At 39.2% G+C, this 25,720-nt stretch overlaps 1 protein-coding gene across 6 annotated transcripts in view; it reads left to right on the forward strand.

Annotated features, from left to right (window-relative positions):
* CCDC60 (coiled-coil domain containing 60) overlaps positions 1 to 25,720 on the forward strand; it is an 81,495-nt gene that overhangs the window by 44,172 nt on the left and 11,603 nt on the right. For 5 of the 6 annotated variants that reach the window (XM_026860040.1, XM_026860043.1, XM_026860041.1 and 2 more), the window contains exons 5-15: positions 3,818 to 3,937; positions 4,873 to 4,977; positions 6,665 to 6,755; positions 8,595 to 8,814; positions 13,457 to 13,547; positions 14,165 to 14,263; positions 14,662 to 14,790; positions 16,150 to 16,281; positions 18,841 to 19,030; positions 20,484 to 21,488; positions 22,537 to 22,819. In XM_026860040.1, coding sequence (XP_026715841.1) covers positions 3,818 to 3,937; positions 4,873 to 4,977; positions 6,665 to 6,755; positions 8,595 to 8,814; positions 13,457 to 13,547; positions 14,165 to 14,263; positions 14,662 to 14,790; positions 16,150 to 16,281; positions 18,841 to 19,030; positions 20,484 to 20,582 — 1,276 coding nt within the window. In that variant the 3' untranslated portion in view covers positions 20,583 to 21,488; positions 22,537 to 22,819. Of the gene's footprint in view, positions 1 to 3,817; positions 3,938 to 4,872; positions 4,978 to 6,664; positions 6,756 to 8,594; positions 8,815 to 13,456; positions 13,548 to 14,164; positions 14,264 to 14,661; positions 14,791 to 16,149; positions 16,282 to 18,840; positions 19,031 to 20,483; positions 22,199 to 22,536; positions 22,820 to 25,720 lie in introns of those variants that run through there. The other variant, XM_026860042.1, reaches the window with a different exon arrangement.

Consider the following 25,720-nt stretch of genomic DNA (forward strand, 5'->3'; position numbering starts at 1 on the left):
AAAGAGACCTGGTGAGTTTGTGCAATGCTTTTGTTCCCACAGTAGGACGACAGCATTGCGCATAAAAAAGAAATACATTCAGCAGAGTAAGTGGCTTAGCTTGCAGAATGGGTTTCTTCCCTAGTTCAGACCTATTACTACCTTCTTCAGGTTTTCTCTCCATTTGATCATGAGGTAGTCTTCAGTCCTTTGGCTCACACTGGTCTTTTCAGTGCACCTCTAATGCCTCTAGCAACAATGTAGTTGTCTTCCATTTGTCAACCTTCACTATGTGATAATTAAATACTTGCTCATCAGGACAGAGTAGCTGTTCTAGAGCTGGAGACTTCATGGCATCAAAAGCTTACCCATTTCTAACAGCTTTTCTCATCAGCTTGTTGTGGCTTTTGTCACTCCTAGGTACTAGCTGATTCTCACTCACCTTTTTGCCATGAACTGACTCTCAAGTTGGAAAACTCAGTCTCCAGACTCATCTGAGACGCAGTCACACCCTAGTCATAAAGAGGGATAATATATAACCATTATTAAAAAATAAGAAATAATATCTTTCCAGTTAATATGAAACCCAGACCAAACAGCAAACAAGTAGCATAGATGGGCTGAGAGTTTCTGAATAGAAAAGTGTCATATTTACTAGAGTAACATTTAATATCCAGCATTCTAAACAGTCACTAGCCGAATAGCTAGAAAAGATGTGAAAGGAATACAGTATTACTGGGTGATAGTGTTATGGAAGGAGAAAAAGTATAGAGTATGAGTCAAAGTATTCTGGAATGTTAGCTTCTGCTGTGTGCATTATCTAAAACTTTCTCCTTACTTAAGTCACCTACAACTGAATTATTTAAATGGCAATATGAAACACTTTGATCCTAGGTTAATGAAAGCTACATGAACATTTGAGGTAAACAAAATTATTTTATTAAAAAATAATAAAAAAAAGAGTTTAATACACAAGAACCTCCCTGAAAGCTTTCTGCAAACTTCATGCATATTATTCTTTTTTATATGTAACTGTTCTATCTGCCCACAACTCAGCTAATCCACACTTATTGCAGACAGATAACTTATTACTGATGTGAAATATACCATTGCATTTATTATTGTGACCATTCAGATTATTGAAGTAATTTATTTTCTCTTGTAAGGAAAGGCTTCTTTCTTCAGTAAGGCTGACCTAAAAAGGTTTGACATTCCTCTTTCCTTTATGAAGATATACCTACATAGGCAAAATTATCTTCGGTTAAGTATAGCTTCTCCTAGCAGTAAAAAAGCTTTTACTAGTGCAGAGTATACCAGGCTTGTGGGTGGATACTGACAAAGCCACTTTAATTCTACATCTGCACCAAGATTTTGTGCGGGTTGTAAAAATTTATTAAAAATTCTTACGACTAACATCAAAATCTACACTAGCAAAAATTCATTGTGTAATCCTGGTATACTGTAATATTTTCGACGTGATGTTTAACACTAGTATTAAAACTAATATTAATTGAGAGTTTAACTTCATTTTTAGAGGAAAGACCTTGTAACATCTGCCAACAATTCTAATAGGGGAATCATTAGATTTAACAGGTTGAGGAGTTTTATGGAGAATTTTCTCAACTCCAGGGTGTGTTGGGTGGTATGGGAGTACACAGTGAAGCACATGTGAAACAAGAAATGTGTGGCTTTGACAGGTGTGCCTTTACTCATTCAAAGTGTCCCATGTGATTTACACACATGCAGGAACTGTCAGCTCAAGTTAGTTCCAGTTGTGTGCTGCTATACCTGTGCTTGTCTGCAGTAGGAAAGACGTTAAGGGGGTCAGGGCAGGAGAGCCTAGATGCAAAATACAGGTAGTTTTCTGTTGTGGAAACTTACTTCACTCCTAACTTTCACAGTGCTGACTTCAAAAAGTAGGAACCTCATGGAATAGGAAAAGCTCTGTGTTAAAATTTTGGGGCACAAAGTGTCTTTTTAACAGATGATGTCTGGCTTCAGTCGTTCACAGCGGGTGAAATGGCATGGTTCTATATGCACAGATTACAGTGCTGAATGGAGGCCTTTCCCACCTCGCTTCCTCTATTTCCCTGTAAGACAACAGCAAGTATTAGTCCCTCGACTGGGACTTTTTTACTGCTGTTGTAGCATTTAACTGTGTTATCAACTGTTTTGAATGTTTGAATGTATCAGTACTCTTAACTTGGTAACAGCTTCTTATCATAAGAGTAGACAAAGTAGAAGTAAATATTAGTTATTCCTCATTAGCAGGAATATGGACTCGTCAAACATGTCAATGTGTATACCGTGGTCCCACTGTCTGTTCTGGCATTCTGCTGTTCATTAGGGCTACAGAGAAGAGAAAATCAGAAGTGTGATTTGAGGAAGGACGAGACAGACATGTTGTTGTGAACCACAAAGTCTGTGGAATTCATGCCCGATCACCTCTAATAAGTACAAATTTGCAGTTACAATTTATCTAAGATTATCTGAATGAAGAAAACCACTTCTTGTGGTTTTGTGTAAGAAATTTCTTTTGGGACAGCAGGAACACCTGCCAGCTTATATCTTTGTTAAATATCTCCTTTGTTAGATAAAACAATATGTAAGCTTATTCATTTCTTAATTAACTGAAGAAAATAGACATGTTGATCTCTGTGTAAATGTAGTCCTGAGATGCCAGCATTGTATGTACCATTTATAGTTGCTGCTTTGCTTTAGAAAATTTGTATCAGTGGAATGATTGGGGCACACTCCTCAGCTCTTGGTCCAACTATTTGTAAGTTCACAGTAGGCAGCAGTAAGCTGGCATCCCCAAACTGCTTCAGATATAGAAGGGAAATGTTAATCTAGAATGATGCATTCATCTAGGAAGTCTCTGCTAAAGAAATCTGCATATAGCTTTAAGACTCACCCACCACTCAGACCTCAGTTAACCTCTCAGGTATTTTTTTTTAATGGCCAGTACCATTTCAGTTTTATACTAATTTATGTTCATGTTATATTGTGTGGACCTCCTATCTTCTGTGTACTATTGATATACGCAGGCTACAATATCTCACTGCTCTTATTAATCTTGAATCTCCATTGTCTAACACCAGGTGCAGGTAGTTATTTACATTTGGGAAAAACAGCTGTAAACTTTTCCTTTTCTTGCTTGGTAGCATTTTATAAATGCTTTGCACGGGTGTAAATGGCCAGACAGGCTTGTGACAGTGAAGAGCTCAGTTTTCTGTTACATTGGTTTGGCCAGTACTCCAGACTCTTTTACATTGGGGTGAATCTTTTCAACTAAATCTTCTTTGTTTTCTGTGCACACAATATGTTAACCCAGGAAAAATTGAACAGAATTTTATAGGCACATCTTGAAACTTTGGCCTTGTGTATATAATCCCACTGATGCCATTGGCATGATACCAACAGAAAACAAGTGTAATGGAATGTAAGCAGTATCTCAGCATCTGTTCTCAAACAAATCACTCGTGGGTTTTTGCCTGCTCCCAAATTTGATTTCACATAAATGCTTAATTACTACTAATAATAAGTAGTATAAATATGTAAATACAAATAATACTATAATTATAAATTATAAAGCACTGTAAACATATTAGAAGTAATAATTATATATCCTGGTAAACATAAATATCAGGTTTATAATATTAATAAATGATAATAAATGCAGTAATTAACAATTTAGGAATACACCTACGTGGGATTTTTTTTAATGTGAGGAGGAGAATAGGGAGTGTGGTGATGTGAACACAATAAACAGTCTTATTGGCAATGTCTTCATTTCACATACTCTTTTTTTAACTTCAGTATTTGTTCTTTGCCACAGTTCTTCTCTTATAGAAGACAACCCCCTGAGGAAGTCAGGGAAGAAGAAAAAAAAGATGACCTGGTCTTTCACTCCAGTTTATACCAGTGTCTTGATTCCAAGCCCCCCTGGAGCAAAAAGGTATATTTGAAGGCAGACTTATGTGCTGTTTTCATTGGTAGAACGTAAGCTAAATTCACAGCAACACAGACCCATAGCACATACATTTTTACCAGCTGAACAGCAGCTCTAGCTGTATACTGAGAAATTCAGGAGTTTAAGGTGAAATAGTCTGTCCTTACAGCAACCATTCAATTCTAACTCGAAATGATTGAACCCTAATGGGTTACTGAAAAGTTTGTATGTGCATATGTACACAAACGCACATCATTTGCCTTGCTGATCTTGACTCAGCACTAAGTTGTGTAAAATTTTGCTTATGAGGTACAGCTTTCAAGATTATGCTCATTTTCAGGAAAGGCTCTCAAAATTAGAATTTTCCTAGTTAAAAAAAGTAGTCCTACAAAAGAGAGAGGGAGAAGACAGTACCTGTACCATGTACACATTTATATATTTTGTATTAGTCACTAATACTCACTATCTATTGTGTTCTATGTCCATTAACCCAATTGCTCACCAGAAGTGTCTTTATTTACATTTGCATGTGGAATAAGCTAAGATGCCAAAGATAATCTTAGTTCAGAAGAAGATGGGTCCAACATTTTAAACTCACACACTGCTTTTTCAAAAATGCAAACTTAAAAGCTACTGTAGAATCCAAAACCCATAAGCATCCCTACCATAAAGGGATAAATGCTGGAACCCTCATAGGTATGAAAGCACTGAGCACGTCACCAAAATAAGTCCCTTGAAAATTTCATATCCAAAAATATGCTTTCAGGAATCAGAGTTATGTATCAACATTGAAAAAACCTTGAGAGGTGTCTAGGATTCACTGCGACAATAAAAACAATCTGCTGTGGAAATGCTTAGATGTATCTATTTCAGCCAACATGATGGCAGTTTGACTGTTTCCCTGACTTTTTAGTATACACATTTGTTTCCCTTCTTTTCAGTGAACATCTTTTCCGACAACTGTGTGCCATACACTGGCTTTTGGAAGCTTTGACTCTTGAATCCAACAGTTCGATGCATTCCATATTAACCTGCTGGAATCCAAGGTATGTCTGCAATGCATGACAGTAGATGGGATGAGGAGTTTGGGATCTTCTGTCCTCTATATGTGATTGTTCCTATTCTTTAAAGTAATAACTATTTTGAGTGAAATGTTGTTAATTCTGTGGCATGCAACATAAAGAAATTTTGCATCCACTTTGTCCCCATGCAGTCAGCATGGAGTTGTACAGTCAAATCAGTAGCACAGCATGGTTCTCTTCTTGCAAGTTGCAGAACCGTAGGAGAAAATACCAAGCTATGCCAGCCAAATTTAGTTGTGTTTTCTTTCCTTTTTCTCTTCTGGCTAATAATTATGCAAATTAAATCCATGTAGTAATAGATGTATGTATATTTCCATAGCCTTCCCTTGGAGGGTTATCCCAGTCAACTCAACAGGAATTCCATAGACGTTATAATTACAGAACAAAGCCAGCTATTAAATGATATTTAGTAGCTGGTTTTATTCTATCAATTTTGTATGACAGTGACGGGTATTTGTAAAAGATGCATTGCTGCTGCACTTTTATACTGTTAAAAGTAAATATTAATTTAAGTTCCCAACATTTTAGTTAATATAATCATGTTGACATAACATATATTTTAAGTTATTCATGAGTGTTTGGTAAAACACTGAATGGTTTATGCTGTGATTTGCAGTGCAGAGCTCTTCAAATCTGTTCTTTTTCTCTGTATATTCTCTGTCAAATTGTGCCTATGTATAACAGAGGTGGCATAGTAGCATTATATAGAATTAAACTGATAAATTGGAGGAGATAAATCAGTCCAGTAGGTATTGTGGATGGGTTTTTCACCCCTTTACATATGAGGACAAACCAATAGACTGGGATAAAAGAAACAGTTTGTCAGCAAGTCTCATGGATACAGTCTGACAGCAGAGCATAAATGCATAAAGGTCTTGATTAATTTCCAGGTTCTGAAGTAGTGCAGTCTCTTGTTGTATACTACTTTCTGCTCACTGTTGCTGTCTTTAACCACCAGTCCTCTCCCTCAGTGTCATTTGAACTGATCTGCATACACACGTTCTTCATTACACCGTATCCATGGAAAAATTAAGCTTATCTTTAGATCATACAGTCTCTGCACAAAAAGAGATATTTTTTTTTTCAGTGTGGTTAAGGAAAGCAACCTTAGAACACTGATCTGCTCTGTAAAACCTTTGATTTGATGGGGACTGAATGATAAATGAGACTACCCTCAGCAGTGACCTGTTACGCCACAGCTGCAAGGACTGCAGCTTCCACATTTACCTTTGCCAACATGATACAACATTTAAACTTTTAGACTAGTACAGGTCCTTATTCAGCCAACAGCACTGAAAAATCAAACTCATGTGAACCTGTTTGTCATTTCTATCCATAACATCTTGCTATACTGGACAAAATTCTTCAGTACTTGCTCAGAGGAAGCTGAGAGCATAATCTGGTCCAGTGCATGCATCATAGTTTGTAAAATGACTGTGCTTTCTTTAGGTGGTTCTTCACTTGTGACTGTAACTTAGTCATGGCTTATACACCTTGCACTGTCTTTCCCTTTCCATTTCTTTTAGGCAAAGATACACATCATAGTAGCAGTCAGCCACCATTTACACTCCATTTATTGCATTTCTTAAAAGAACTTATAATAAAAGCAAGATTCTCAAAATAGAAAACTAATTAAATTGTTTTCACTTAGGGACCCTGGTGGTTGGAAAAAAACAGTAAAAGAAACTGAGGAGAAAAAGTTAGCAACATACATGTGGGAGCTGTTTATTACAAACACAAAGGTAACTTTCTTCCTTAGGACCTAATCACAACTTTTCAAGCATTTGTTTTGTTGCCTAGTTGAACTCTGTGAAACCATGTTTTATGCTCTGTGACTGCAGAGTACTTGTGTGTCTACGTTTTGAAGTAAAACAATTTGATACTAGGTAATAGGAGGAGCAGCACGTAGCTGATTGAAGCTGTAGCTTGGTCTTAGTGATAAGTACTGGTGTGGGAAGAATTCAATATTCAGCTAAAACATAACTAGCCTCTTGTTTGCATTTGCCCCCTTTTTTATGACCCAGAGTCCTGTAGTAGTACTTGTTCACACAAATAGGTCTCTTTCAGTCACGTGGAGATTTTGGACTGGTAGCCTGGAGACCTTATTCTAGTAAGTTCTAGTCAGTATTTGTTTGGTTGCCTTTTACACAAAATTTAAAGATAAATTTGGAAACAAATGCCAAATGCTGAGGCCTTTAAAGAAATCAGATACACTTGCCACATTCAAAGCAAAGCCAAAGAAAGGAGAAAACAAGCAGTTTGGATGAAAGCCTTTTAGAAGAAAAATAAAATCAATACCTGAGAGGAAATGAAACGTTATAAAATTATCTTTAACACTTGGTAACTGTTTTACTATCTTTCTGAAACCTCAGAAAAACTTTTCTTTTTGAAACTGCTGAAGCAACTGGAGGAAAATGAAGGGGAAATGAATGATGCTTGGGAGTATAACCACGAGAACTCAATAAAGAACCAGTGGGTTTCTCACTCTATAGCATATCTTATATTTTGATCTTCAGCAGTTTGCTTAAGCTTTTAGTTCCTTGCTTTGCCTTCTATAAGGCTAAATTAAACAAATTCTGTAAACTGCTTTTAGAACCACAGGTGAGGCACTCTTAGAAATATGAGCTGTTGTTACATGCAGGCTATTTGCTCTTGTTATTTGTCAACACCTGCAGCTCATACTCTCATGACATAATAATTAAAGTGATTCAATAGAAGATTATGATTATGGGGAATAAGCAGTGCAAGTTGTGAAACTTTTAAAAGACAAAGATCGTGGGGTTTATGCAAATATTCTTCCTGCTGTTAGCAAACAGAGGGAAAGTTAGCAAGTCAGATAAATAACAGAGTTGTTTCTAAATATGAGGCTTTCTGTTTTTTCCATACAGTCTTACCAATTCTCTAAAATCAGGTCCAAATGAACATGAGCAGAAGAAGTGCATGTCAGTCTTGATGTGTCTTTTAGCATTTACATTGCTGAGGCTTTTATCTTTTTCCTCCCTGAATAATGACAATTTCCTTTCTGTCATTTACGGTAATATTACTTGGACTGCTTTTCATATTTGATATGAAACTTCTAGTGGAAATATTGGGTTCCTGCAGGGGCACTTGCTTTATAAAAATACATATTGGTCTGATTATCAAACCTGCAGAATTCAGTCTGCTTTCAGACTCAGTTTTACATTCCTGACACATGAAATTCATTTGCCAAGTTACTGGGTGGTGGGAGGAGACCCAAACATTTATCAAACCACTTTGACCTATACTTTCCTGTACATGAGAAGGTTGCTCTATTAGCAACCCTCTCTACAGTTTCGGTGGCACTTGTTTACGCATTACCTCAATCTGTTGGCATTAATGCTATAGCAGAGGAGTATTGAAGAAAGATAACAAAATGGAGGAGGTCCTACCCAAGAAATCAATAGCTTGTTTGAAGTCACTAGAGAAAAATCTGTGAGGGTGAGGTTACATGAGGACCAGAAGGATCTAATATTTGAATTAGTTACAGAAATATGATTCTTTGTTGTCAAATCACTGTAGAAAACCCCTTCATTCTATTAACTTTTTTCTTCTATTTGCAGAAATGGGCTTGGAAAGCACGATACAATCCACTGAGCAGGAAGATAAACAAGATATCTACTCCTCATATCTCTCAGCTTAGCAGTCAGTCATCTCCCCGTGGTCAAACCCCTCGTGGCAGTGAAACTTCCACTGTACTTTGCTCTGAAGACAACATCAAGGTTAACGTAGCTTCATTGAGTAAGTCAGCACAAGCTAAAGAACAACCACCTCTTTTCCCATGTAAGTCACTTTTCTTGACTGCCAATATAAAATGGATTTGTGTTTGGTGTTACTAGTGAGAACCTGTGTCAAAGACACTGCAAGATGTACCAGTGTATTTCTCTTGAGGCATAGGGAACTTTGTACAAGACTCTCTCTGCCCTCCCTATTAGCGAATTGGTTCGAAGACAATATAATCCCTTGTGACTATTAAGTAAAGGGTTTTAATTAATATTCAGTTACAGTAGTTGTATAATTAGACTGTCATCCACATCTATAAGGTCAGCAGGTGGTGAAGACAGTGAAAATGTTCTCTGCCATAACCAACTGATTCACTGAATATGTATCTGTCTAATTTAGGGGGTTCTGTTTAACTTAGGGGTTTCTTCCTCTCTATTCTTCCTACTCATCCATCAGTGATTACCTGTGCTTGATAGACCTGACAGAATAGTTTATCTGTTAGCTCTGCAATGCATTTCAGTACAAAGCTAGGTAATCTTAAGTCTTTTCTCTTCCTTCTAAGTAAAGCTGGACCAAAAAAGCATGCTAGCATTTAGTACAGATAATCACCTTTCAACTGATATTTATGTCATCATTATTAGGCTGACATCATGCCCTGCTAGACTCTTAAATTACCACTCAGGAAGGAGCTCTTGGAGTCATTTGGGAATCTTCTGTGAATGTTCAGTAGCTCTCAAAAAGGCAAGAAGAACCCTAACAATGAAGTAGAAGACAAAGCAGAAAACACAGTGCAAAAATACAGATGTCTTGTGTGTGCTGCTTCGGTTCAGTTCCGTTCCTTCCAACTCAGGCTGGTATCAGAAGTAGTAAAGTTTGATGGCAAAAAAGTGGTGAGATACATTAAAGACATAGAAGAGCTTCCAGATGAGAACCTATTAAATAGACTAGGGCTCTTCCGTACAGAAAAGAAACAGCTGAATACAATGTTATGACAGATCTCTGTAACATCATGAAGTGCATGGAAAGAAGTGATTAGAGAGTGGTTATTCACAGGTTCCCTTGACACCAGATTTATGGCACACCAAATGAAATTATCTGACAGAAAATTTAAAGTAATGGGAAGTGTTTTCATGCAATGCATGATTAAACTCAGAAATTCTTTGCTACAATATATTGCTGGAAGTATGGTCAAGTCCAAAAGCAATTTAAATGAATAGAAGAAAAAACAATTAATTGCTCTTAACTGTAAAGGAATGGACATGTTCTCTGGGTCAGACAGAAGCTGGATGGATGTGTGGGGAAGCTTGGGCCAATATCATATGCTACCTGCCCAGCTGCTGCTTCCCATGGTGCTGAGCACAGAGGGATGACCTTCCTCTGACAGGAATGGGAGTAGCGGAGAATTCCAAGCTATAATTGCAAGCAATTTGTTTACAGATGTAGGTGAACAATTGGTTTGTGCCTGAGATGAGATTTGAAAATAACACTGAGAGCTGTAACAGCTGGGGAGCCTCCGTTTGCTGTGAGACATAAGGAAATCTCTTGTGATATGTGTGAGGTATGGGAAGGTTGTTCAGTGTACCCTTTGGAGCAACAGCTATCCCATGATTGCCTGTGACTTCAGGGGACTGGCCTGAGTTACCAGTCTGGTCCCCTCAAGCATTATGTTCCTAGCTCTAAAATATATGGAAGTTAGTTTCTGCAAGGCTGCTCTGTAGCAAAGGTTGAATTCTATAATGAACTGGGAAGCTGCTAGAATCATCTTTAATCCAGAATTCTGATTATAGGATGCTTCATGGACAAATCAGAAATGCCCTGTAGCCTTATACCCCAAATTCACAAAGCTTCATGTAACCCATACAGACATGACTTTGAGAGCACACACAACCCTAACACACACACATCCATATATATATATGTATATATTTCAGAAGTGAGAAGGAGGTTCTGTAATAGGCAGCTAATGAGCAGATACAGCTGAGTGTGAATCTTACAGAAAGATTTCTTTAAAGGAAAGAAGTCATAACTCAATATAAAGCCTTTTATCGAACTGTAATTTAAATTCTGTAGTTTGGGGACTGCTGCTGTAGAATCTGTGCTTATACAAATTTGATTTTTCAGTGCTGTTTGCTGAGTGAGGACCTGTACTAGTCCAAAAGTTTAAATGTTACATCATGTTGGCAAAGGTAAATGTGGAAACTCCAGTCCTTGCAGCTGTGGTGTAACAACGGGTCACTGCTGAGGTAGTCTCATTTATCATTCAGTCCCCACCTAAGCAGTCAAAGGTTTTATAAAGCAGATTTGTGTTCTAAGGTTGCTTCCTTCATCACATTTTAAAAAAAAATCTCTTTTTGTACAGGCAGAGACTATGGGATCTAAATGTACTAAATATAAACCTAATTTTTCATGGTTATTGTGTAATGAAGAATGTGTGTATGCATATCAGTTCAAATGACATAGATTTTCTTCACACTATGAAGTAAAATGTGAGACCTGTATCAGAGATTAAACACTAACTGGATTTTATCTCCAAAGCTTTCTAGCCAGCAGTTTAGCTTTTAATTCGGTCAAACACATAATTTTAAAGGGGAGGTATAAATATTTCTGCAAAGAGTCTTCATTATAAAACTTGCACCTGAATTTGGGGCTTTTCTTTGGGATTGATCATTGTCTGAATATTAGTACCCCATTTCACAGATGATTTACTAAGGCATAGAAATCAAGGTCAAGTGAAATCACTACATTCTTCTTTGCTGTTTTTCTCTTTTCTAATTAACGTCTGACTAGTTCATGGCTGTGGAGGTTAATATTTCAAAAATTATGAATATGGACAAGCTTGAGTGTTTGTTCTCCCAGTTTCTCCAGATGGAGAATTGGAACAGGTTCTAATGCTACAAAATGGAGGGCAGAGAGGTGCCCTCTGTTTATGTTGATCAGCCAAAAAGAGAAGCTCTGTCTTTGTGGTACTAACCCTGGTTTGCTTCCTGTCATCTCCCTCCCAAATCTGCCAACAGGTCTGCTTTCAGGACTGGCTGTAGACAGCTCAACTGATCTTGGAGAAAACATCAAACGCAGCCACTGCTTAGCATAGCCCCCTTCCCCCAAAGCACCGTTATCTGTGGAGTAGATGGGTTTCAGATATCCAGCTACTCAATCTGTCCAGATGGTAAACATAAATAGAAAAGGACTGTGTTCTTCTAAAAAGGGTTCTGGTGCTGCATGCTGAGAGCAGATGAGAGTTGAGTGCATCCTTAGTTCTAGCAGAGGCTCCTTGCCTGTGTTGACATCAGGTTCCAGACCCTGTGGGGGTCAGCATTTGCGTTCAAACTGCTCCTCAGCTCTAGAGCTCTAGAAGGTTCAGTGTTGTAGCCAGCATCTTACAGGCTTATGCTTTGAGACTAGTAAGGGGCACAGTGGAGCCGTCATTAGAACCAGTCAGTGCTAGAACTTGGGAATTTCCAACTGGGACCTTGGCACTCTTGAAACTCACCTGGCCACAGCTATTAGAGGATCTTCATTATAAGTACGGTTCCTAAAATCTTAGCCCATTAGCTGATGCCAAGCAACTTGTTCCATCCAAGTCTTACATTTATAAATTCACGGTATAATATTCAAATCTGTACTTTTAACAAGTAGAAATAGTTTGTGCTGCTATTTAACATAGTCAACATCCAGCAGTCATCTTCTATTATACTATATGCGATGTTTCCCAAAAAAGTATGAAAAGGAGCTTTTGAATTTGGATATTACAACTTCAAGGTGTTGAGTGCTCAGTAAAATGTCAATTATTATCATGTAGGACATATTGAGCACCTCAGAGTATAACTTAAAATTTGACAGCTAACACTGGGATTTTTTAATAACAAGTGTGACAGTTGTTTTACTGCATGAGTGATTGGAGGGAATAACACAGAGAAGATGGCCGTCTCCGTGTCTCTCTAGGGGTCTGGCATCAAAGCAGGACTGAAACAGCAGTGGGAATGGAAACAAAGATGTGAATTTGAAGGAAAACAGTGAGCTAAATTGGCTTTCCAGGTATTCAGGGGAGAGGAGAATATAAGCATTCACATGACAGTGGAAGGCAGAGAGAAGAGAGAGTGTTATTAGTGAGAGAGATCTGGATCATTGTGAAACTACAGCCAATGAAGGGCTACTTGAGGACACATCTTAAGTTTTAGTGGACACTGATAAGGAGACAGAGAGAGGTAATTAGATACCTGTTGATGTTAAATTCTGCATGACATTTAAAAGGAGAATGGCAAACTGATACAGTAGACTTAGAAATTCAGAAGACTTGACAGTTATGCCAGTAGAATGCTAACAACACAGTACAGGAACTGAAAATGGACTTTCTGCATAGATTGTTCAAATCTAGCTTTTTTTCTAATACACTATTCTTACAGGCATGTAATATAAAAAATATTTAGTATCTCCTACTTGATCAGTTTGTTTTTTTGCAGCTGAAAGAACATAGCTTATGTTTTCAAAAGTAATTAATGAATTGGGTGCATTTGTATTTGGGTATCTTGAAACCTCTTAAAACAGCTGGGTTTTTTTAGAGGAAACTTTAACTTTTTGAAATACTAAGTATCAGGTCTCTTTAGGATGTCTCATTCAGGCCAGCATATATGGCATCCTCTCTGCAAGGAAGAGAGGAAAGCACTATTGAGTTCACATGTTTTTACAGAACTTTTTTTATCAGCCCTACAGAAAGTCACCCAGATAACACGTGAAGAGGTGTCAAAAGATGTCCATAAACAAGAGGATGTGGTTAAGAAGATTGGATTGCAGCGGTACGTTGCCTGATGGTTTCTGAATGACTAGGAGAAGCAACTCCTTGGGACAGCGCTTATGCTTTTTTTTTTCTTCTTTTTTTTTTTTTTTTCCTCTGAACAACTGAATCCAGCATTCAGTAAATTCAGATGATGTTTACATGTTTTGGTGTGGGTGGCAGAATAGCCCATTTTACTGCTGTGAAAGCAGTATGTATTCTCTGGAAAATACCCCTTGGGTCTTGTTTTTGCAAACAGAATAGATCTTATGCTCCAGCAGCTTTGTAGAAAAAGCGATGTTCTATCTTACTCCTGTAGAATTGTTTCTGTTTCTACCATTGCATTTTTCAGTAGTCTCTCTACAACGTTTCCAGCTAAGCTTACATTAGATGTGTTCCCTCATTCCTCAGTTCAGTGGTAGTTTCCACAGCTATAAGCTCAATATGACAAACCATTCTTACAATTAGACTTCGCTGAAGCATTTTTTCCCCTTGAGTTGAGGTCAAGAGAAATAAAACTTGTACCCAGATAGCTCCAGCAAGTCTATAATATTAAGAATGTTTTATCAGCACCTGTAGAATTTTTCACATTCTGAAGAAAGCATTCTGTACACTATTTTAAACCTTGTCATGTCTTAGCTTGTTGCCAGTGGCTCAGAAGAACTACAGAGTAAACATGCCATTCGTTAAGGACCAAGAGAGTATACTCTCAAGGAAGCAGAGGCCCAGAAGGCAGGGGTAAGGGTACAAATCTGTATAAACTCAGCTCTGTGTGAAAAGAATTTGGTGTGCAGATGTCGGGGAGCATTTTATTACATAAGACCACAGCAGGCCAGTGAAACCTTGCAGCACATTTAGTACATTTCAGCGCAATGAAAAGGCACTTTTCTGGAAGGATGTGACTATAAAAATCCAAATTTAATATTATTTACAATTTTTTGTATTAATCAAAACCTTTTGTAAATTGGGATTTAAACCAAAAAAAAAGTAAATTATTTTAAGTTTGGATTGTTACTGAGAACGAGGAGATCTCAGAATTTATATGGGCTCACATCGCTATATGTTCTGAGCAACACAGGTGCTTACCACAAATGATTGCCACAAGATATTAATTCTGATTTTCTGTGTTATTTTAGTTGCAGGTGCCATATCGGCTCTTTCATTAAAAGCAAATCTAACTTGCGTGCTGATATGAGACAAAAGTTCACAGCAGTACGTGAAGAAGCAGCTTGTCGTTTACATGATACCCTAGTGACCCTTGAGAGGTAGGAAGAGTCTGTTTTCTGTATACTCTTTAAAACACTACACGCCTTGCTTCTGACCAGATTTAGGACTTGTCTTCAGGCCTTTTAAAGATGCATTTGTATGGATTGACATTAAAATAAGAATACAGGGATGATGATAGAAAATTTTATAACTGTCTGTGTACAGAAAATATATTACAGGTTAAATATTTACAGCAGTGTTTTGAGATATTTCTGAATTACTTTTCTGGAAATACTTTTGCTAAAAACATTGGATATATTTACGTTGGACATCCTAGTCCTTTTCACCCAAAGACAGAAGAATAGATTCAGTCTACATACAATCTGCATGACTGTCTTGTGTTTTTAGATCAGAGATCACTGTTTTGTTCTTCAACATTACTTTGACTCTTCTCAGTGTCCTCTCTTAACACCTTTTCCCAGATTAGTGACACTTCTACCTTGTTGACCAGCTGAAGCCTGCCATCCTTTTCCTTTACTCAGAAACATTCACCTATGATTGTGCAAATTCTTTTGTCTCAGTAAGCATCAGACCCGATATCCTTCTCCACATGGCTGTTCTGAAGGGTTTCATAGGCACAGTTTTCTTTTCCCCTCTTCCTTCTTCTTTCCATTCTTCTGTTCCATTTCATACTTAGATTTTTTTTTTTTTTTGTCTCCAAGGATCTGGGTCCTTGTTTTCTTCCCTGAGTAGCTGCTGTGGCTGCATAAGGAACTAATCATTCCAGCATCCTACAGTATGGGAGGACAAGTCAGATGGAAACTTATTACGTGCAGCTATTTTACCATTCTCCATACAGCCACACAAGTATATTCTGTTTGATCACCATTTGGAGATGAAGCATCAGTTTAGCCGGATACAGTATAAGTAATTTATTGGGAAGAAAAGCAGATGTTTATTTTTGTTAAAACCTAGTAGTACTTTTTGTAGGAATGCATACATGAGTCCAGTCTCTGGGTCAGAATTTGAGCTCAGGTCACTCTATATTTCACCTCTCTTCTGTTGCATTTTAAGTAATATTTTGCTCTAAATCACTGTACAGTATTCTGTTTAGTTTTAAGCAGTGGATACCTGATAGTGGAGGTTGAATTTTAGATTAAATGTTTTGATTCAGAAATTCATTTCTTACCTCCAGCCTAGAGTTAATATAAAACATAAACATTTAATATGTTTATAGAAATATTAATGTATACAAAACACTGCAAAACCAAAAATTTTTATTAGTGTCCACAGACTGAACATAGAATGTGTTCTTCACATTCATTGTTTTCTGCCTTCCTTAGTTATCTTCCCAGTTAACTATGCAGAAGTATGTTAATGTTTAAAACACAGCTTTAACTTTTAAGGTTTTTTTGTAGGAGGCAGGAAGACCGATGTTATCAAAAATATGAAGCTTTGAAACAATTGAAGTATTTCAGAAGAGACATGGAAAGAATAAGACGGCTGAGCACAAGATCTGAAAGAGAACATGATGAAGGTAGACTAAATTGGTAAGGAAGCACAGAAATCCTCAGTTCAGATGAGGTGGCCAGCATCTCAGAGTTCTGTCTTTAGTACAGAAAGCTTTTTTTCTTTTCCTTTTTTCTCCCCAAAGCCAAGAATCCCTAAAAACCATTGAATCAGTTGCTGCAAATTCAGGCTTTTCAAACTGGTAGCAACAAAAATACAGATATGATCTCTAGGAGCAGATCTCAGCCTGCTCAGCAAATAGGTTAATTGGAAATGGTAAAGAAGGGGATAGTGATGAGTTCCTTTCCAGTGACATTGAGCAAAAAAGCACTCAGTCCTTGCGTTTGTATGCCCTCCCCAGTGTGCAGCTTTATAGGAGACGTATTCCACCAGGAAGTGTGTAAAACACACTGTACCCTGCAGATGGGAGAGACTGCATAAATGTACACGGGTTAGATTCACAGCTTCTTAATGAACTGAACATTCACAGTACTAAAACTGATGGCAAAGGAGACTTTGACTTACCTGTCCATCTATGTTAAGAAAAATGTTTCCCTGCCAGTGTTTGAACTGCATATGGATGATACTGTGACGCTTACGAGAGCAAGTAATCACCTAAACGCTTCCTAGTACAGCAGATCTGCAGATTACTAGTAGTTTATGCTGGAAAGGATATTAGCTGTATCCAGCGATCAACTTCCAGATACACACTAGGAATAGCCTACCAGAATACTGCAGCAAGTGTGTCCCCTATAGCCCTGTCCATGAGACCTCCTTGGATTTGGGATTATAGAGTATGCAAACTTGCATGGAATGCTGGTTGGTTTGTTTTTTTCAGCCTGCTCTCTTTGCTAGTAAGCCTTCTGTCCTTCATAATTTGAGTTAACAGAAAGTCCATTTCTAATCTCAGGTCCAAAATGCAGGTAGCCTAGGACACATTAGGAACACATCAGTCATGCATTAATGAATAAACCTAGTCTTGGCCTATCTAGCAGAAGTCTGGTTTTAGCTTTCAAACATACATGCTCCTGCTTTCTCCCAAATTTAAGATCTGGCATGTAAATAAGCCCTGAAACTAGAGTGGATGTGGTTTTGCTTTTATACTTATAAATCCCTCTAGAAGAGGCCTTAATTTGTGTATTATAATATGGCTTTTTACTTTTCCTCCAGTGTAAGAATAGTACTAAAAGTCCACTGTTCCTTCATATGAAAATCGTGCTTCCGCAGTGAGGAGGCTGTCTTGCTTTGACTGCCAGCATAGCTGGATGAGTACAGCTTCCTAGGCCAGGCCCCTTCTGCAGGGTGCTATCCATGAGGGATATGAAGAGGGAATTCTCTGACAAGGCTGGTCAACCCCCTTGTGGAGACACAAGTCATGACAGAGAAATGGCTTTCACCATACCTCTTGTTTCATTACAATAGGGCTGTTTTTTCCCATATTCTTGCAAACGCTGCCTTGCCAAGAAAGCTGAGTCACAGTAGGAACACTTTACTAGTATGTGCTGTCAGTCGAGTTGTCTTATCTCTTTCATGAAGTGCGAAAACCCAAAAATAATATAAAATATGAATGGTGCAATGTAAGTACACTAAACATAGCCTCGTTTCTGAAATAAAGTACCGTAGTGCATGGATGGGTTATAAACGGCTTGTGTGTGACACGGTTATGGTAACCTGGGTTATCTAGTCAGTGATAATAAGGAGTTGGCCATGCACATACCAGCAGGGTATGCTGAGTGTAGAACTGGCCATAGGGAAGATGAGAACCTAGATCTTTCCCTTTTTACCAGTTTAAAGAGGAAATTCCTCACCCCTTTCCTGCTGTCCTGGTAACATGCATCCTAAACTGGAGGGAGGCAGCTCTTCCTGCTGATGTTTTGCCTCAGCCCTCTGTAATGAAAGCCACAGCACACCCCAGCCATGCATGATAGAGAAAGGTTTGGAACATTAGTCTCCAGGACTGTCAAAGCAGCACTGCAGAATTTATACAGAACATTAGAAAAAAAAAAAAGCAGTCTTTTCACAGTAATTTTATTTTTATTGTAATATGTAATTCTTCTGAATCTCTGTATTCAGAGTGAAATGGTAAAGACTGCATGTTACAGTGCACTTACATCGGGGAGATTTATGTCAGCACATAGAGAGAGGAGAATGATGATAGCACAGGGAATAGGGATAGTAAAGAGAATCAGAAAGTGTATCAGATCAGGCACTGATTGCACTGGAAAATCCGTAGAGCCTAAACAAAATAAATAGAGAAAAGATGAAGAGGACAAATCTGTAGTAAAATGGAAACATTTGTTAGGATTTTATTATTTCCTTTCATACCCAAGTTTGTCATTCAAAATTTAAATGAACAATGAAGAAGCATCTATTTCAATGCTCTGCAGAGGGAATTGGTGCACAAGTCCAATAAAGTAAAGCTCTTTCTCATTATTCACTCAGAATTACACTGAGTATTGCATTCCCCAAAGAGCCGTTTTTTCTGTGGAAGTTATGGAGGTGGTGAAGTGGCAGAAATGCCAGGCAAACCCAGAGTTATTAATCAGATATGCATTTGTTCCCATGGCTTCTCTTTTATTGCTGTTCCTCTTTTGCTAAAGGTTTCCTGTATTGCTTGCCAGACTCCCAGAGTCTGTGAAGAGTGACCATTATGTACAGAAAATTTTAAAGAAACTGGAAAAATATGGCAAGAGTCCTGACTTGAAAATTCATCCAGACACCTTTCTTAAGGCTCTGGCTAATCTACAAGTGTGGGAGCTCTGTTCTCCAGAAGTTGCTGCAGCTGTGGAGGTGAGATGAGTTTAGTTCTTGATTCTCTGTGTGATGAGGGTGGGGAGAGCAGGCACCTATGGGTGAAATTCATGCAGTGGAAAGTTACCAGAGGAAATAATTTAGGACATCACTAAATGAAGATGCTACCATTCACCTTTTACAAGGCACTTTGAACTCCTCAGATGAAAGACATTATGACAAGTATTGGATTATTAATCTGTATAATTTTATTATTATGTCATTGTTGATTTATTTACTGCCACAGTAAAAGTGGCATCTGTCATAAATTGTTAGGACACTTGAAGAGAAACATTAACTTCTTGTGCCCTGAAAAGGCCTGTGATTCCCAGCAGTTACATCCATGAACTGTTCAAGTATTACACCACTGATCCAGGAACTCTGCAGATATCTTTGTTTTGCTTCAGCAACATTAAAAAAAAAAAAAAGGATCTGCTTTTCAAGATCTTAAGTTGGGCTCAGCTCTTGTTCTAGAAGCAATTGGCAGAAGAGGAAGGACACAAGAAAGGGAAGAGAATATACATAGAATGCATACCAGTGTGTAGTCTAACCCTGTCACTAACTTAGAAAAAATGGCAATGGTGCCACCTTGTGGTTTTTATTCTCATCACAGTTACTTCCCCTAAGCTACAAGACCAACAGAAATTCTGAGAGGCAGCAGGTTACTTTGTGTCTTACATATATTGAGTGTTAATCGTGCCTTACAAAGGCAAAGGTTTTAGGACCCAACATGTCGAGGTCAAGTTACCTGTATTTTCTTGATGACTTATAAAAATAGCCTTTTTGTCTTGTGCTCTAATTTGCACAGTCACTAACCAGAGAGGCAGCCTTGCCTTAACGTTCAATATGTAAGTCTCTGTTGCTTGCCGGTTTTAGACCCATTTTTTTTGTGTTTACATTTGGTTACCTCTGCATTTTGATCCCTCACAGTGCAATAGTAATATAGAAAAAACATGTGAGCATAGCTGGATCTCCTATCTATTTATTTATGTCTTTCAAAGCACGCCACAGAGGAAGGAGGAGTTTGGTGCTCCTTCTGACTGGAACAGATAAAGGAAACTGTTGCATTTTAGGAGCTAGAAGAGCATCACTGAATATGAACTGGCTGATACTGACAGAGATTCCAGATTAAGTTCTCACTTTGAGTTGTTTTAATGTATGTACTGCAATAGTAGGTAGAAGACAGCTGCAAGTTTAAAATACAAAGGCTTGACTTGGAATGATTCAGAATATAAATTGTAATAAAGACTGTAGAGTTTTCCTTTTAATTCATTTTAGAGCATATCCAGCAGTTCTGCAAGTTGCATTAAAAATATTTTGGTGATACGAAGCACTATACTGTCTGCAGAAAGCCATTACATTTGTTCTGTTGTCACAATGGTCAAATTTTCCCACATGTTATGTCTCTTACACATGAATCAAAAGCTCAGGAAAGAACCTTTTTCTCTTTCAGTTTGTACGTGAAAGTATTGTCCAGATGCCAGAAGAGGATTTCAGCAAGTGGTTTCAGACAAGAGTAGCCCCCCTCAGTGCACAGTCCTCCACCTTTTAATCCAAGATGAGATGGATTTCTAGCTACAGCTGTCTTCAAGCAGAAAACTACTGCCTGTTGAGATCTGCCCCAAGGAAGACGAGGGAAGGGGGGTTAACTTTGGGAGGTCCCACTGACCACTCTTGCACAGCTGTGAAGTTTGTCCCTCTATAGTGCTCCCGTGGCTGTAGTCAGCCATAGAAAATAAAAGCTAAATACTATTGCTCCTTCCTGTCTGATCTCTTGGACACATTGCCAGATTTTAGTCTCATCCAACCATGCATGATGAAGACCGAGTTTCTCATCACGGGTCATGTCATTTCTTCAGACAATACCTACAGTATAATAACTCAGTACAGATGTACTGATTTCCATATCTAAATAGCATTGTCTCTGCTCTTCATTTTAGCTCTCCTTTATAAAAAATATCCCAAGAACAGGGTAGTTGTAATCTTTAAGACAGGTTTTTTTTGCATTAATTCTTTTTTGTAATTCAGATGTTTTATTGAGTTTATCCTGTAGTTATTCTGTGGTTATGGATTAATTCTTGCTTAATTAAAATCAGTATTGAAAAACCAAGCATCCTTAAATGCATTTCCCAGATTTTCACCTGAAGGTATGTTTTGCCCTGATTACCTTAGCATGTGTTTGCCATTACTCTGCTGGGTAAGACAGTAGAGTTGACCCCCCTGAACTCGTCGACAGTGATCGATACATGACCTTTGTGAACCTGTCTGGGCTTAACTGTGTATTTCATGGTGGGTTACAATTGCTGGGTGATGGAATCAGTGACCCAGTGACCTTCTAAGCTGATGATCTCAATGAGCTGCTTACCTGCCTGTCAAAGCTTCCAGAGGACCCAGTGGGGAGAAATGCCGTTGTTCTGTCCGGTGCAGTAAGGGGGAACAACGCCATCGTAGGGTCCAGGTGAGAACAATGACCACTGATGTGCAATACATCACTGATTAATGGCCTTATTTTGTCCCTTCCTCATTATCAAGCGATAAATGTTTTTCAAGGAAAAGATCCAAGAGCACAGATTACTTTGATTTACAGCCATCAGATAAAAGTAAGCTTTTAAAGTTCTGTTGCGCTCCCACTTTTCTCATTCTGTATGTGGTGGTGATAAGGTATCATTTGCACAGGTAGTGAAGCCTTATTTTCCCCTATCGGTGCTTTCTTTTCACTTCACCTCAAAATCTAGTGGCAAACTTCCCTCCAAAACTCTGTAGAACTGAGTAAATTGGTGGCATTGCTTCTGCCAGATGAGCCAGATGAGGTCTCCTTCTGACCTGTGAGATCTCAACTCTGTTTACTGTATGCTCCCTTTTCTTCTAACTTCCTTCCAGCCCTCCACGGGTTTTGAGAAACACAAATTCTGCTGTTCTTTTGGGACCATTTCACCATAGTCGGAGTCAAGTTTTCAGTGTCAGTGTTGCTGTGTTACCCTGTGGCAAACAAAAAGAAATCTTAATTTAGCAGCTTGGGAGATCCTGGTTGAACTGTGGTTACGCAAAGTGAAATCTTCATCTTTGTCCTCCTCACTATATGGAACTGCAGATAGAAGCTATGGTTTTTCTTAAATTTAAGAAATGGAAACAAAAGGGCTTGTCCTCAGCTGGAGTGCATGAACCATGCTGCTGAAATAAAAACTTTATACCAGCCAAGCATGTGACCTAATGTGTCTGCCTGCATGTAAGATGAGATGATTGTGCCAAATGTAATTAGCTAATGTCTGAGCAGCTCTCTGAGCTCCCAAAGCAGGATGTCAGTGCTGAATGTTAGGAGTCTCTGATGTTTTTGTGGGATTGTGAAATATCTTATGCGTGTTTTCATTTGACAAGGCTCTTCTCTCTTTCCTATTGCCACCAGGTAACAAAAGGGACTTCTCCTCTAAAAAGAAAATAAATTGTATTTTCTTGCCATCCAGCACCAGCCTAATAAAAAAAATTCTGCTTCTTTTATTCTGAGGTAGAGGAGAGGTCCTCTGGAGCCAAATAGCAGCTTCCCTTTTGCTGCTTCCTGACAAACTTGGAGTTTCTTCAGGGAACATCCTTGACCTTATTCAAATCTTTGTCTGCCAGTTTAAAGGACTGGAACAATACAAAGAGGCTACAGGTCCATATCCAGATAAAAGACGGGCTTTTTCAACTTTCGGGAGTTTTACCTGAAGATTATCTTGGATTCTCCCAAACACTTCTGTGAACAGTGAACAGTCTCACAATCTTCAGCTCACTGCTTCAGTAGACCCTTGAAAGGTAGGTTCAGAGTTACCCATTTCACAGAATCACCGAATCAGCTAGGTTGGAAAAGACCTTGCGGATCACCCAGTCCAACCATGAACCTCACACTGACCATTTCCAACTCCACCAGATCCCTCAGCGCTGGGTCAACCCGACTCTTCAACCCCTCCAGGGATGAGGACTCCCTCCTGCCCTGGGCAGCCCATTCCAATGCCCAACAGCCCCTTCTGGAAAGAAATGCTTCTTAATATCCAGTCTAAACCTTCCCTGGTGCAACTTGAGGCCATTACCTCTTGCCCTATCCCTAGTTCCTTGGCTCAAGAGACTCATCCCCCCTCTCTGCACCCTCCTTTCAGGGAGCTGTAGAGGTTGATGAGGTCTCCCCTCATCCTCCTCTTCTCCAGACTAAACCCCCCAGTTCCCCCAGCCGCTCCCTATCAGACCTGTGCTCCAGACCCTGCCCCAGCTCCGTTGCCCTTCTCTGGACATGCTTAATTCCTTCAATGGCCTTTTTGTAGTGAGGGGCCCAAAACTGAACGCAGTCACCGAGGTGCAGCCTCACCAGTGCCGAGTACAGGGGTCAGATCCCTTTCCTGTCCCTGCTGGCCACGCTATTGCTGACACAAGCCAGGATGCCATTGGCCTTCTTGGCCACCTGGGCACACTGCTGGCTCGTGTTCAGCCAGCTGTCAGTCAACACCCCCAGGTCCCTCTCTGACTGGCAGCTCTCCAGCCACTCCTCCCCAAGCCTGTAGCACTGCTAGGGGTTGTGGCCAAAGTGAAACACCTGGCATTTGGCATTATTGAAACTCTCCAGTTAACATATTGGAGATGGATGCACCAAGTGTCCAAGCAATTTGCTGAAGTTCAGCAGAGCTTGTGGTAGAGCCGCTTGGATGAGTGTTCCATCTGCTCATCCTTCCTCCCATTCTGTTGTGGTCCTTGACCGTTTCAGCTAATGGGCCAGTCATTCACAAATCCCATTAGCCAAAAAAGCCATGTAAGCTTGGGTTGGTCACTTGATGCACTGAAGGGATGTCTGGGGAATTCTGGCACTGAACTCAGAGAATCTTGATCCCGTTTCCTGCTGCCTGATGTGTTCTCAGTGTCATCTTAAACCCCACCCTTCCCAGACTACATCTCTCTGAAACTGAATTAACATTGTCCTGGGTCTCACTGGTAGCAGGACAGAAAGTTGTTGCATGAGAATTGCTTGGATAGTAGGCTGGCAAGGAAAACTCATAAATTAAAATAGTAATGCCTCTTTGACCATTCACCCTTCTCTTCTGCTTTACAATGGTTCTGAAACTGTCATCCCTACTCTTTTCATAGGGAAGATTTTATCATGATAGAAAAGGAGCCAACTATCCTATTATATCACCAACAACACTCCCACTGTGTCTTACATTGGATGTAAAAAACAGCATTTTATAAACTGGGATATAAAATAAATATCTCTGTCTTTCTTGGAGATAGGCTGTTGTGAATAAATGTCACAGTCATTGTAGGGGTATTCAGAAATCGGAGTACGTCCTTCTAATCGGAATTTCATCTTTATGTATTGCCACTCTATTCTGCTGTCTTGTAAATTAATGGCACCATGCCAGCATGTTAGAGATGCAACTAGCCTCACATATCAATAACAGCAATTCTTTTTGCTAAGTTTTAATAAATACCACTGCTGTAGCACTGCTGAAGATAAAAGCTCAGGCTAACAAACCCCAGGATATTAAGGTTAATGGAAAGCTTCTTACTGACCCGGTTGACTATTGATTGCTGTAAAATCAGAATAGGTTGTTATGACAAGTGAAACGGTTGATCTTGTAACCAGCAGCTTGATCTTTTATGCAGGGCACTAACTGAGTGCTTGTAGCCATACTTTTGGCTACGCAGGGAGCCTATACAAAGGAAAATAAAAATATGCTTCCTAGTAGGAAAGCTGACCAACCACTAAAGGAAAGTAATCAAAGAGGAAAAAAGATGTGACAGAAGGAATGCAGCTGGGAAGAGTTCTCAGATACCCCAACCTTAATTTCCTGTCTCTGGTGAGATTTCTCCTCATGTGCCTAAAAGCAGCTTCCAAAAAAGGATGAGTGCTGGACATGTACCAAGGGCCTGAGGTCATTGATCTGGACAAGTCCTTTAGCTGTTTAGTTGCAGAGTGGTTTCTGTACAGACCAGTCTTCTTGCTGAAGTCCCTATCCTACTTCTCTATCTTCCAAAGACTTGATTTCCTCTTTCTGGATGTTAAAAGGTTCAGAGGCCCCTTCAAGGGGCGTTTTACTGGGAAGCATATCTAAGTAACAATTTAATGATTTCGTACTATTAGGGACTGGTTTATGTGAAATAATATCAGAGCTGTTTTGAATCATCAGAGTAGAAATAACAACACCAAACGTGTATGTAGATAGGACTGTTCTTCATCCATTGCCTAGAGCACAATGATTGGAAGTAAAGCTTAATCTTTCTCACTTTGGCTGGAACTGAATCGTACTTTTGAAAGTAATCGCAGGCTCTGTATCAGGGAAGGTTACCTGGCCCAGCCCACCAGGTTCATCATCTAGAGAAGCTGGATGTCACGTCCCGCTCCGACGAGGGGGACAAGTGACTCAGATTCGCAAATCCCCAATTGGAGCGGACAACAAGTCTCCAAGTTCAAGCATTTATTAACTACCTACAGTGCACTAATTGAACACATGATAATTGGCTAAGTACAGAGCAAGCTGTGGCAAGCAATATAATATGCTTTACATTTCTTAACAGAAACAGGAAAAGAGGGAGATAGAGGGAATGGGGGAATACAGATCGCCGGTCTGGGTTCCTGCGCTGCTCCTGCCAGCGAGGATTCCAGGAGGCAGCTATCTTCTTCGCTGGCATCCGTCTTCTTTGCTTCACTGCTCTCTCCAGACGGCCGGG

The sequence above is a fragment of the Athene cunicularia genome, assembly GCF_003259725.1.
Source record: "Athene cunicularia isolate RWA chromosome 15 unlocalized genomic scaffold, athCun1 chr15_part1, whole genome shotgun sequence".
NCBI lineage: Eukaryota > Metazoa > Chordata > Aves > Strigiformes > Strigidae > Athene > Athene cunicularia.